Source organism: Leptonotus elevatus, chromosome 8, assembly GCF_054856555.1.
Source record: "Leptonotus elevatus isolate MCC_2025b chromosome 8, RoL_Lele_1.0, whole genome shotgun sequence".
Lineage (NCBI taxonomy): Eukaryota > Metazoa > Chordata > Actinopteri > Syngnathiformes > Syngnathidae > Leptonotus > Leptonotus elevatus.
This window is the reverse complement of record NC_141246.1, coordinates 18,632,701-18,645,528: the sequence shown is the minus strand read 5'-3', so window position 1 is coordinate 18,645,528 and position 12,828 is coordinate 18,632,701. Positions and strand designations below refer to the sequence as shown.

The 12,828-nt window shown below is 41.0% G+C and overlaps 1 protein-coding gene across 1 annotated transcript in view; it reads left to right on the top strand.

Moving 5' to 3' along the window:
* Nucleotides 1–12,828, top strand: part of LOC147170084 (BCL11 transcription factor A-like) — a 45,676-nt gene that overhangs the window by 2,623 nt on the left and 30,225 nt on the right. The window contains exon 2 of the mRNA XM_086083604.1: nucleotides 187–573. Within this exon, the coding sequence (XP_085939730.1) occupies nucleotides 187–573 (387 nt within the window). The remainder of the gene's footprint in view (nucleotides 1–186; nucleotides 574–12,828) is intronic.

Genomic DNA, 12,828 nt, shown 5'->3' with positions numbered 1-12,828 from the left:
GTGGCAGTTCATAGTAAAGTTATTTTTCTTTCTTTCTTTCTTTCTTTCTTTCTTTCTTTCTTTCTTTCTTTCTTTCTTTCTTTCTTTCTTTCTTTCTTTCTTTCTTTCTTTCTTTCTTTCCTTCTTACACATATATCTCCTTGAACTGCAACTCACATTCTGTTTACTTATATTTCCCCTCCCCAGCTGAGCCACTATCAGGCGCCATACCAGAAGAAGACTGTCAGGAGTCCCCCAGGCTGGGTATTGCTCAGGGCGAACCCCTAAAAGGGGACCAGGACCTGCTGACCTGCGGCCAGTGCCACTCCCGCTTCCCCTTGGCTGACATCCTGCTGTTTATTGAACATAAACGAAGGCAGTGCCACGGGAGTCTCTGTACGGACAAACCCCTCGACAGGCCGCCGTCCTCGCCGCTCTCTTCGCCCCTCTCCACATCATCCTCGCACTCAAGAAGCCACCACCCGCGTCGGGCATGCCACCCCGTGGAGGTGGCCGTTCAGGTGTCGCCGCAGGACGAGGATTGTTTATCTACGCCCTTGCAAGGAATAATCCCCAAGCAGGAGCATATTACAGGTAAACACAAAATGACTGCCATGCAAGGGTTAAACAAGAGGTATGGGAGTATAGTCTGGGTGGTATTTGGAGTATCTGCTGCTGCATTTAAGGCCTTTGAATGTCCTTCACTTAGAACCCTGAACTCACATAAAGAGCAACCACCCTGACAATTATCGCGAGGAACGGAAACATTTTCAGTGAAAAACGACACACGCAGACAAAGACGCAGATTATGTAAAGAAAAAATGGATCGCAGATGTGCATAGATCCGTTGCCCTCATGTGGTGGTGAGAGATGGTCTCCCTCCCTCGCAGCATTTTGTTCCACTGTCACGTCTCGTGCTTCAAACATCTGCCAAGAAGAGCTCACTTATACATTCAATGTACTGATAGGTTTTTATATATATATATATTTATTTTTATTTTTTAAGAAAGGCACAACTGCCAATTATCTGCTTGTCTTGTGATTTGCGTAATTAAGGGCTTGTTAATGCTGCTGGTTGGGTTATTGGCAGTCCACCGGGACTACGTGGGCCCGTTGTGATAACAAGCGTGACTCTCTTATGACCGGTTTTACATGGTGCTGCTTGATTTTGAGCAGCAAAGCTTATTCTGATGTTTATTAATTCCCCTATTACCTTGTGCCAGTTTGGCCGGATTGACCGGGATAGGCGAGTTTCATTTGGAGCCAATTCAAGCTAAAAGCACTCAACAATGCGAGCTACTGTCCTCTATTAGTTGGAGCTGCTGCTCTGCAGATGGCAAGTCTTTTAGCAGTCGTTAGCTAGTTAGCCTTTTTCCTATACAGAGTGACCACTGTTCATTAGTGTGGAGTTTGCAAAACATCTGCCCCCTGTGTGAGTGCGCGCACACACGCACACACAGAAAGCTCACTTGCCTCTTGGCCTTGTCAGCTGCTCGAATATGCTTTGCTTTGCTTATTTAGCTCCTCATGCAACACAATTCACATGATGTCGTAGGGTCAGGAGCTCGCATTCGGGGCAGAGATTTATTTATAGCCATCATGTATCTGGATGCTATGTAAGAGGCACACTGCCTTGGTTGATTAGTTTAATTAGGGTCCAGGTTGCATTCTGCTGAATAAAAAGTCATTTCAAAGTGAGAACATTTTGAGTGAGGTCTAAAAAACAGCAAAACCACTCTCCTCCCACTTCTGTTGCGCTGTATCTGAGATTGATGGATGCGGACTGGCAGTGCCAGTGCACCACCCCTTAACACATATGGTCGCTGCCATGTTCTCTCACCCTGCTCAGCTAGAGGCTGACACACACAGACGAGGCATTTCCATGCATTTGCTCCCTACATGATTGTGTTATCCTCGTTGCACATTCCTAACGAGCATCTTGCAGAAAACAGTACCTTTTGAAACATCATTTGATGCAGATGATTTACTTGCGTAAGAGCTGCTGAACATAGTGAGTAGTGTTCATTTTATTAGTATTTTAAAAATGTTGTCCTAGTTTTAGTCTAATTTCAATTGTGCTTTCATCAGAATTAGTCCATTTCATCCCGTTTTTATTTTGTTACATTTTAGTTGACAATAAGCCAAGCCAGTGTTGCCAACTCCCCAGTAAGGAAAGTAGCTATTGGTTGTCTTAAAAGTAGAGCTGTGAAACGATTAAACTTTTAAATCAGATTAATCACATTTTAGAAAATAAATCCCTTAATTAAAAAAACTTTTGTATCAACATTTTTCCCCCCACCAAATTTGAAGAGCACCTGTTATGTGTAAATTCTTTCATCATCTTCAACATTTATTGATCCACTGCACAAGCTCATCTTCCTCTTTTTCTAACAAGTTAATTACTTGCATAATTGAAAATGAAAAAAAAAAATACCCCGGTATTTTGACATGAACAAATATTCTGAATGTCATACGCAAACATTTATTAAATGTGTGTAGTTGCATGTAGTTATGTTTATTGCTCAAACACAACCTGTGCTACCTTTAACGTAGCCATCCGGTGTCAAGCTAAAGGATCATCTGCAGTCAAAATTAAAAGTGTAATTAATCTGCGTTAATACATGATGAATGCGATAATTTTTTGTGATTAATTAATTAGTTAACGCTTTAAGTTTGACAGCACTACTTAAAAGTCGCAAAATGACATCATTGCCTAATTTCCATAATTGGATATTTGCATGTAATAGTAATGGATTTTGAAGGACAGAGGAATAAAAGTCGTCAAGAGGCTTTGTTAAGTCACCAGATTTAGTGAGAAAGTCGCCAAGTTGTCAACACTGAGTTGAGCATTTTAGTCTTTATTTTAGACCAAGATAACATAATTGTATTAGTCTAGTTTAAATAAACAAAAACTGTCAACATTTTTGTCTAGTTTCAGTCAGGACAATCATTTTACCCTTTTACATTTTTTGTCAGTAGATAATATTGAACATTGTGTGGCTAACTCCTACATTAGCTCATAATTCTGTCTGCTTTAAGCAATCTAACTGAAACCATAGTTGCCCAGTAACGTATCTCAACTATCACAAATGTAACCTTCCTCATAATATGAACAAGTGGCTCATATCGCTATATGCTACAAGCTAGTAAGTTAGCCATTATTAGTTTGTGGTAAGTTTAACGTTGTTGGAACATTATAGCCGTTAGTTTAATGTTACGTTAAAAACAACTACCACCAATTTTTTGGTTAACTTACGACAAAGTCTTTGTAGTGAAGTGTGACTTGTCTCTTCAGGTTTGTTGTGTTTTTTCCAGCTACCTTGTGCTCACGTTCTTTCCCTTGAACTAAAATCAAGCATACTTTTCCCTCCTGTCCGTTTCAATGTTGCAAAAATGTGTCTATATTACGTCTTCTCTTTCTCCCGGGCCCCGTGTAAAACATGGTCATTAATTTACTTTTAACCTTTTACTATGAATCCACCTCCCGCCTGTCCCATGTCGCTGCAGATTTGAAGTGTCGCTGTGTGTTATTGGCGGATTAGCGGAGACAAGATTTGACAAAATCATGTAATTTTCATCTCGTTTTTGTGCGTGAATTAAAATGTCCATAGATTGTAGCCCAGTCTTTATTTAGCGAACTACATTTTCGTTTTTGTCTTCATTAGTCCATTAAATTGCATATTGATATAGTTATTGTTTATTAATTGGGGGGAAGGGGGGGTAGTCTTGTCAAGTCAAATTTTCATCCGGTGAACAATGTGCATTGACAAAAATATTTTCATTTAGTTTTCGTTAACAAAATTAACACTACTAGGTGAGGTTGATGAGTGAAGCTGGAGGTTGAGGGGGTACACGATGGTGTCTAAAAAGAAGCAGAACTGAACTGGAACTGAAGCTGTACGTCAATGGGACAGCTGAGGCTGTCTGGGAAGTCTCCTGGCTGCAGCTGGGGCCACGGTCTGCAGTCTGGAGCCCTGGGCCGTTAGAGGAGGGCAGAGCAGCCTGCGTGCCATCATTTGCATGATAAACAATTTAAGATATGCATAGCGACAACGTAGCTTGTCTCCAGATTATGGATGGCCCAGAAAAAGAGCAGATGACCGTTTCTCACACAAAAGTGTGAAACAGGATTATATCTCTCATGATGCAATTTATATGAAAGTGGGATATTAGTGAAGATTTGTTTACATTCATCTTCACTAGTCAATTATATGAATGCAAATCGGATTTCTGTTACATTACTGCTTCGCTCCATTGAATCGATTTAAGATAGCGATTTGAGCTAGCACACAATAGCAAATTTACTTAACACCGACTTCGTCACTATATTTGAGGAGGTACTGATGATGATATTGCGACATAATTGTGGCCCATTTATTTATGCATCCCAACATTTGCATCTTTTGTATCCTCTTTGTCTTAATGAGGCCATTGTAGCAAAATCGAACAACACCTTGCACTTCCGCCTCCTTCCACTGCTCTTGCTCAATTGAAACCTTGACTTTGAATCAATACTGAGTTAATTATGGCAGCCACCTGCCCTCCCTCTTTTTCTTCTGTGTAGCAAAACCTTATTTGTTGCGATATCACTCAGAAGCTTCTGTGTGTCTTCTTGTGTATATACAGTATGTTGTGGAGACAAAGGTATTTAGCAGGCACTGAATTGACACCTTGCCACTTATCTCCCCAAAACACCAAGACCCCCCCCCCCCCGTGTCCTTCACCACCTTACAAATATACTCACTGGGAGAACTGGAGATGAGTAATATTTGCTGTGTGTATGGATGTGTGTGTGGGGGTGTGTGTGCGTGTGTGTGTGGTGGGGTATGGAAAGGCTTCTTGATTGTGACATCTTTTTTCTGTGGCCAGCGTGTGTGTGCGTGCGCGCGCGTATGGGTCGCTTTGCAAGTTCACATATGGCGCTTTGTTTCGGTGATCACTTTAATTGATACTGAATAGGCCCAGATGCATGCTATTGTAATTACTGAACACCAGCTAACATTTCCAGCATACACACTCCATTGTCTGCATAAACTGATGGTAATTGGATCCTACAGTTGTACCATGCTCTGATAAAATTGTTTCTATTTTTAGCTGTGGGCTCCAACAATTTTTAATAAAAGTAAACAGCAGGGGCATGGAGAAAGCCAAAATTCTTGGCAAGTATGAGAGGGGGCCTAATTGTGTGGGGTGCAGTGGTGGGGGTTAGGGTGTAGTATGTAGAGTGCTCCATTCTTAGAATAAAAAGGAAGAAAAAAAACCGGGGTAAATTATTTCATATTTTAATTTTCAGCAAGCTTTGTATCCCAGCAATTTGTTTACAGTAAACACATTCTTCGCTGTATGCTTTTGTGATCATTTTATGCTGACTGAAATTTTTTTTTATTCTCTTGCTTAATTTTGCCTACCTAATGCAAAGATAAAGGGGAATCGTATTTTAAATAAACACATGACTTTATATCCATCCAACCCTACTGTAGCTGTATTTTAAATGTACATTTTAAATGCCCATGATTATGTACAGCCACATATATTTTGACTGGGACTTTTTCTGCCCACTAGATTATTATGTTCATTTTATTTATTTATTTAAATGTATTTTATTGTGTGTTCTATACAAAATGTGAATTTTATGAAAAAATGAAAAAATATAGTGGACCATTGCAATTAATTTCATGTAAATTGAATGAAAATGCTATTTTAGGATACACTGTAGGTCTTTCTTTAAAGTATCTGCTATTATAATAATAATAATAATTATTATTATTATATATTATTATTATAATTATTATGTGTCAAAAGAAGTAGTGGTATCGGTACTTGGTATCGGTGTCTACTCAAAAGTTGAGTACTCGTACTAGTATCAGTCTGAAAAAAGTGGCATCGGACATCCTTAATAATATACAATGTTATGGAATAGTTTTGCCAACGCATTTAACCATTTTCAAGAAATGATAGTGCTCTACAATGATCTCAAGCAAAAGAGGCAGCAAAATGCTACTCCATTCCCTCAAAAGGTTGTGCACAGCTGTTGGAACAAACCAATTTCTCGCTGTGAATTGTGAAGAACCCTTTACCAATAAAGAAAGTGTGCATGTGACTTTTTGGGCTTAATCTGTAATTAGAAAAATGCATTGGCCTCCCACTCCACTACTATTATAATTCCAAATGAATTTCCCTCAGCAAGGCCAAGTTCTGTGGCTACAGATGAAGTGTATGTCAACATCTCGGGTGTGAATCTGCTGTCTAACTAAAACTTGCGCATATATGTGCAAGTTTGTGTACAAGTGCGGTTTTGAACACTTCAACTGTTTATAGCTTTGTGTGCATGTGCGTGAGGGATGTTTGTTAAAGCTTTACTACCCTCGGCGTGCAGGCTGAACATGAAAGGGTCTTTGACTTGGCAAGCCTTGCCTGAGGACACCCCTCTATGGACCGTGCCAGCCCAGACTTGGCACAGAGCTCTGCTCCTCAGGGACAGGATGAGCCTAAATGCTTGTATGCTGCGAGGGAGGGAAGGTGTGTATGTTAAAGTGATGTTTTGTGGGCTTAAGAAGCAGCACCTATGGTGAGATGGCAGGTGTGTATGTGTGTGTCTTTGTGGTTGACAATGGGAGAATATGTGTACTTATGGGTAGGTATGCCACAAAGCATGTGTGTGTGTGTGTGTGTGTGTGCTGTCCTCGGGGCTCCTGAATCGGGCTTCCTGTGTCTCTGTTTGTCTTCTAACAACCTTGGTAGCACAGCCTCAGGCCATTCAGGTGGAGGCTAGTTGAAGTATGCACCCGCACACATACACTACACACAAAAGCAGCAACTCACAAATGCATTCACTTACTCACAAATGTGCACAGACACACACCTGTTTTGTGGACACGACAATGAGTATGTTTACATGCAGTCAATAACCATTTCAAAACCAATTATTTGGGTTTGGAAAGGCCATGTAAACATAATACATAAAAAGCTGAATATGAAAAACCTGAATGAGGCTCCTGGGTTACCCCTTTTCTAACCCGAATTATTGATAAACGCGTTTCAAGGTACCTCCTTTGCAGTGGCGATTGCTCTAAGACTGCAAGGGAAGCTCAGCTTCCCCTAACTTCTCTTCCCCTTGAAAAAAGAAAGTGATGAAATATGCACCGCTTTGTGTACAATTCATTATGCGCTAGAATACCTTCAAAATCAGCTACTTATCACAAATAACTGATACAACTTTCTTCTCATTCATCCACGGCACTTTTATTTATTTATTCACACAGTTGGACGCTGCTTCCTAGTTCCACTGCGCCAAACGCAAATGTTCATTGGATAATGCTGGGCTTTTTCCTGCTCATTGGACGTGGAGCGTCTCTGGGGGTTTATGGAACAGTGGGCATTCGGCTACTGCGTGATGATTGGATGATCTGTCTGAGGCGTAAAGAATGAGCTTCCCTTCATTTGACAATGACCAGCAGCCGCCACTGCTCCTTTGAACGGAACTTTGGTTGATGTTCTGCGCATACTCTGAACTACTTGTATGCACGGCGGCCTTCTTGCGTTGCCACTCGCTAAACAAGCCTACTTGAATACATTGATTTCTCTGTGGTGTTTTCACGTTCTTTTCTGTATCTACGGCAAAAATGCCCCAGTGTGTATACTGTATATGCATACATATATGCATCAATACAAGTCAACCCGCCTGAAATACACCAGCAAAGATAAACAAAAATGGCCAAACATGGCGACACAGGACAGAACCGCATTTTGGGAATGAGTCCGCTCACATACTGTATGTAAACGGTTTATCCTGAATATTTCAGAAACTAGAATTTTGACCTTAACCCGAATATTGACGGCATGTAAACGTAGTCATTGTAAACCACCGTCTGTGAACGAAATACATGTGTTGTGGCAGAGGCCCTACGATGTGTTGGAAGTTGATGAGATCTGTCAGAAAGCTGTGATCCTTATTCAAACCCCGTTCCTCCCTTTTCCCTCCATCTGACTCCTCAATTTCTTTACCTTTCAAAGTGTTTCTTACTCGTCTTAAAGGACTGCAAAGTGGTCAATGTTAGCACACAACTCATAGGTCTAATGCTCATTAGCACCGTGGCAGATCTGGCGATTGAGCCAGCCAGAAAGTCACACGCATGCACGATCACTATCCATCCATCTTGTCAACCAGCCGTCAAACAAAAGTGTACAATAAGAACGGCCTTGTTTGTCTAGGATGAAAACGTCATGTTAGAAAAAAAGACTGTCCTGGCTCTGTCCTGTCAATAGCGTGGCAGACAGTCACATCTCAGGGCCAGGGGTCATCTGACAGCGTCGAGGCCTGTCACACCAGCCGCCGACTTCAGCACCTGCAGGTTAATGACTTTATTTTTAGACGGAACAGAAAGAGAAGATGAAAAAGTGACTTTCATACAGCTGTACCTCCGGAAGTGGCAGATGTGAGCAAAAAAGGAAGTGGCTAGACAGAAAAAAACGTTGTTATATTCATACTAAATACAAATGTCATTGTGATAATTCAGACTAAAGATGGAAAAATGTAGCGTTTATGTCTTTTCTATTTTACCTTAGCCTGTCATGTCATTCTCCACAGTTGCTATTGTGACGTGACTCTAAAAGGCTCGGCTGAGGCACTCTTTACTTTGTCTTCCTCCCAGCTGGTTTTATAATGTTGAGGCCTTCAGAGAGTCACAGTGATGAGGGCGTTGTGTTAATATGAACCCACTGATCCTGGTCACTATCTGTCTTTAGTCCTCCATTATCTTCTTCGCTACAAGTCCCAGTGCTGGGTTTGGCCTTTCTGACCGCTTGAGTGTGTATAGGTTTGTATGTGATAATATATACAGTAACTATGTGACTGTATTTGAATGGGTGTTTGTCTATACAGCTGTGTCTTGCCACTCTTATCACACATACTGTAGATATGAGACACAGAGGGCCCCTGTGTCTGACTTTACACTTGTGAAAACTCACAGTCCGCCATCTCAGCGTGCACGCATAAACTACGTCTGCTGCTGCAAGTACTGTATACTAATAGATGCTCTTTTCTTTCCCTCTGGGGAGGTTGCTTTCAAAAGCCCATTGCCTCATGATGGCTCAAGTTAGCAGTACATTTGATCTTAACTTCAAATCTGATATCTTACAAATGATGATCACAAGACCGAGTCTTTCCACTTCACCGCCGGGTATATTCCGTTCAATGCATAACCGTTTACATCCTCACACAGAAGCTTGTAGGCGCAGTGCACAAAAACACGTTAACAAACTCTAACATCCACTTTTCCCAGGGTGTGCTGAAAAATCGATACAGGAATATATTATTGCAGGCCTATAAACAATACATGTATCGATACGTAGGTGTCAGAATCGATATTGCACAATCATTCATAAAGTTTCCTGGCACATCTCTGAAAGCTACTCAGCACACATTTCGAAATGGCATGGCACTGGCGGGAAGCCGGAAGTGCTGCTGGTAAACTGGAAGCGCTGCTAACATTTAAAGAAGAAACCACTTTTGCCATCCAGCAGAATAGAAATATAATTTGGGTATTAGTGGTGCAACGGATCACATAAGTCACGGGTCAGATCGGATCACGGATTTGAGTCACTGATCTCATCAGAAAAAAAAAGAAAGTTAAATAGTACTTTGGAAATGTCTAATATAGCCGTTTAGGATTTAGTGTCTTCATTTATTTTTTTAAATGTTTTTTCCTATAAAAAAAATAAAAAATAAAAATCAATTCAAAATGTCTTATATAGCCGCTTAGGATTTAGGAACACAACTTTAAGTGCATTATGTTGTAGAAACATAACAAGGTTTTAATGGCTTAAAGTTGTGTTCCTAAAATCTGAATATTAAAAAAGAACTGAATTAAGCCAGGTACCAGCTGTCAAACTCATTTACAACTACCAGCCAGGCACTTGTTGGTAATGCTAACAGCTAGCTGCTAGCCACTCACATGGAGACTTCTGCCGTATCGTACAATGACGGCTTAATTAATTAGCGGTTTCTTAGCATCCTAAATTAGCGATTGAATATGAGTTCGGGATAGCATTGTGTTGATGTTGGTCGTAGCTACAATGTCAATCACAGCTACGATAAAGAAATCCTAAATGTCTAGAAGGGAAGTTAAGCTAGCCATCACGCCACAATGTGTGCCAAAGTAAAAGTCTACTAAGGCTATTTGCATTGCCGTCAATGTATTATTTGGTTAACTTTATATAGCGTAGGTGGCGTGTTACGTTGAGTATGTTTCAGCTTCCTTGACATGTCTGAATGGTGTGTTTTTTTTCCCACCAATCAATCCGCGGATTGTGAGCGATCCGAACCATGGGGCCTGATCCTGATTGCGAATGACCATCCATTGCACCACTTTTGGGTATACATGTCTGTTTTAATAAAAATGTATGTATGTTTCAAGATACAAATGCGTATCGTGAGATTGTTGGCATACCCAGCCCTATTTTCCGCACCACACCGATCCTCACCCGTTGTTGCTCACCAACATTCATGCAAACATAATATGCACATTTCTATCCCAGCCACCCTTTACTTGCAGGCTGAATCTCACTGATAACATGCTGGTGCCCTCATTTAAATTTGAAGCGCTTCTTTAATCTTCAAAGGCCTGATTGCTTTATGAATATGCATGGTCTGAGCTGACTCTCAGTTCATTACCTTGTTGTAAATTCTAATGACCATTAGGGCCCTGTGCGGTAATTGCCAATTGTTTTGCATTTTTGATTAGCCCATTACTGGGGCGCATTCTGAACATGTCTGCCCTGCCAGCCTGCCAGGCCATGACAAGAGGCTAAGATGAGTTGAAAAGAACAAAAAGGGGAGCACATAAAGGGCAAGCTAGTTCGATCACTACTTATTGTGAGTGGTAGTGAAACACAGGGTTAAAAAAGGCTTAAAACATTCTTATTATTATTTTTGTTTTTTTTTTGTTTTGGGGAGGGAATAGTGACTTATGAGAGACACAAGACAAGAACTGTTGGCCTGGATGCACCCTAAATAAGGTTCATCCTGGTTGTTTCCGCAGCGCTTGAGTGCAAGAACGTGTACCTGACTTCATTTATGTCAGCATATGTAATTGTTGATTGTGTGCGTGGCTGCCTGTTCGACTGTGTGTACATGTCCAAGTTTGCGTGCAAGCGGGTGAGTTAAGCGGGCTTGCCGGCGCGCCGGGAGTGGTCGGGAACTTCTGGTGGTGTATCCCAATGCTCGGCGTGCCTGGGACTTATGAAAGATTGATGCCTCCTAGCAGAATGGCACGGCCCTGCTACAACTTGATAACATCTAATGGATAATTTAACGCTCTAAAACCGGCAGGCTGGTCCCCCTCTCGAGCTGGATGGAGCGGACAGCAGCTGCTGGGCTTTTGGGGGGATGCTGCTTTGACGGAGTGTCAGAGGGAGACTTGAGGACAAGCAGAAAGGGGAGTAAAGAGAGGGAGCAAAGGAGGAAGAAAGCAAAGTGTGTGTCCATGGCGTGACTGGAAGCCCAACTTTAGTGCCCAGAGTGAACTTTATAGTGTCAAGAGTTGATTAGGCAGCTCTTGTCACAGTTGTTAAGATATGAAAAAAGAAAAAAAACCTCCAACTTAAATGCACTCCTACTCCCTGCAGTCATCCGTTCTCTGCGAATGTGAACAGGAGTAGGAACAAGGATAACATTTGTGCCATGTTTTTGTATTAACAAAAGTATCAGGACACTGCTCTTTTAATAACAGTCATATCTCAGAATAGTTGCTTTTGAATCTGATTTAACCTGTTTATCACAACATTTTGGAATTTGCTTCCAAATTGGTTGGAACAGTTTAGGGAAGACATTTTTCTGTTTCAAGATTGCTGGTGCATCAAAACATATTTTGGATGAGTTTGTTTCTAAGACCTGAACAGCCCCATCAAACACATTGCAATGAACTAGAATAGAGATTGTAAGCCATGTCTGCAATGTGAGCGACAATTTGTTTCGTTTCCAAATGATGTGCCAATTTATTTTAATTATAGTAATGCATTCATTCTTGTAGTGCGCATTTTTGTGTTGTATTTATCTTATTTGTGTACATATCTTTTAGTCAAGCCAATTACCAATTGCCTATGATGTACTATTATTATTATTATTAGTATTATAGGAAGTATGGTTAATCATGAATGAATGGTTTGCACCTGTGTGCACGGGGTGGGCGGGGCGCTCTATATATGCACATCCGCATCGGGCTGTCTTGTTGCCGAATGTCAGGAAAATGTTATAGAAGCAAATCCCACCAACTATGTATTTTTTTCCCCGTTTTGCTTTTATATGTGTAAAAGTTCTTTATGGGGCTAACACACACATGAAGAATGTTGTTAGTACCCTTCCGTATAGGAAAGAAAAGCCCACAATGGTGACTTAGGTGAACTGGTGGGACTTGTGGGACCCCCTGCAAAATAATTAAATAAATAAATAATAATAATAAATTATTGACAAGACGTAAAGATTCTGCGACCTGGTTTTCAGTATTATAAATTTTTTCAATTATTGTTATTACTTATTTACTTATTATTCTCATCAGTTTGAAGTTATTTTATGGTAGCACACTTTAGTCCACATTTGTAGTGTAAGGGTGAACAAATGTACCCTCCATGTTGGGTCACGACATCTCTTGGTCAGTTTCCTCCAATGTTTCATTAAATGTAGAGTCACAGTTACTACTGGACGGTTTTCCCTTTAGCCGCGGGATAGACTGCAGCCCACCACATCTCTGCACAAGATAAGAGGTGTACAGATGAATGGATTAACCTGCTGTATTATATCTAGACAGGGCCATTGATCTTTCGGGGGGAATCGGAAGTCTTTGGGTACCCCCT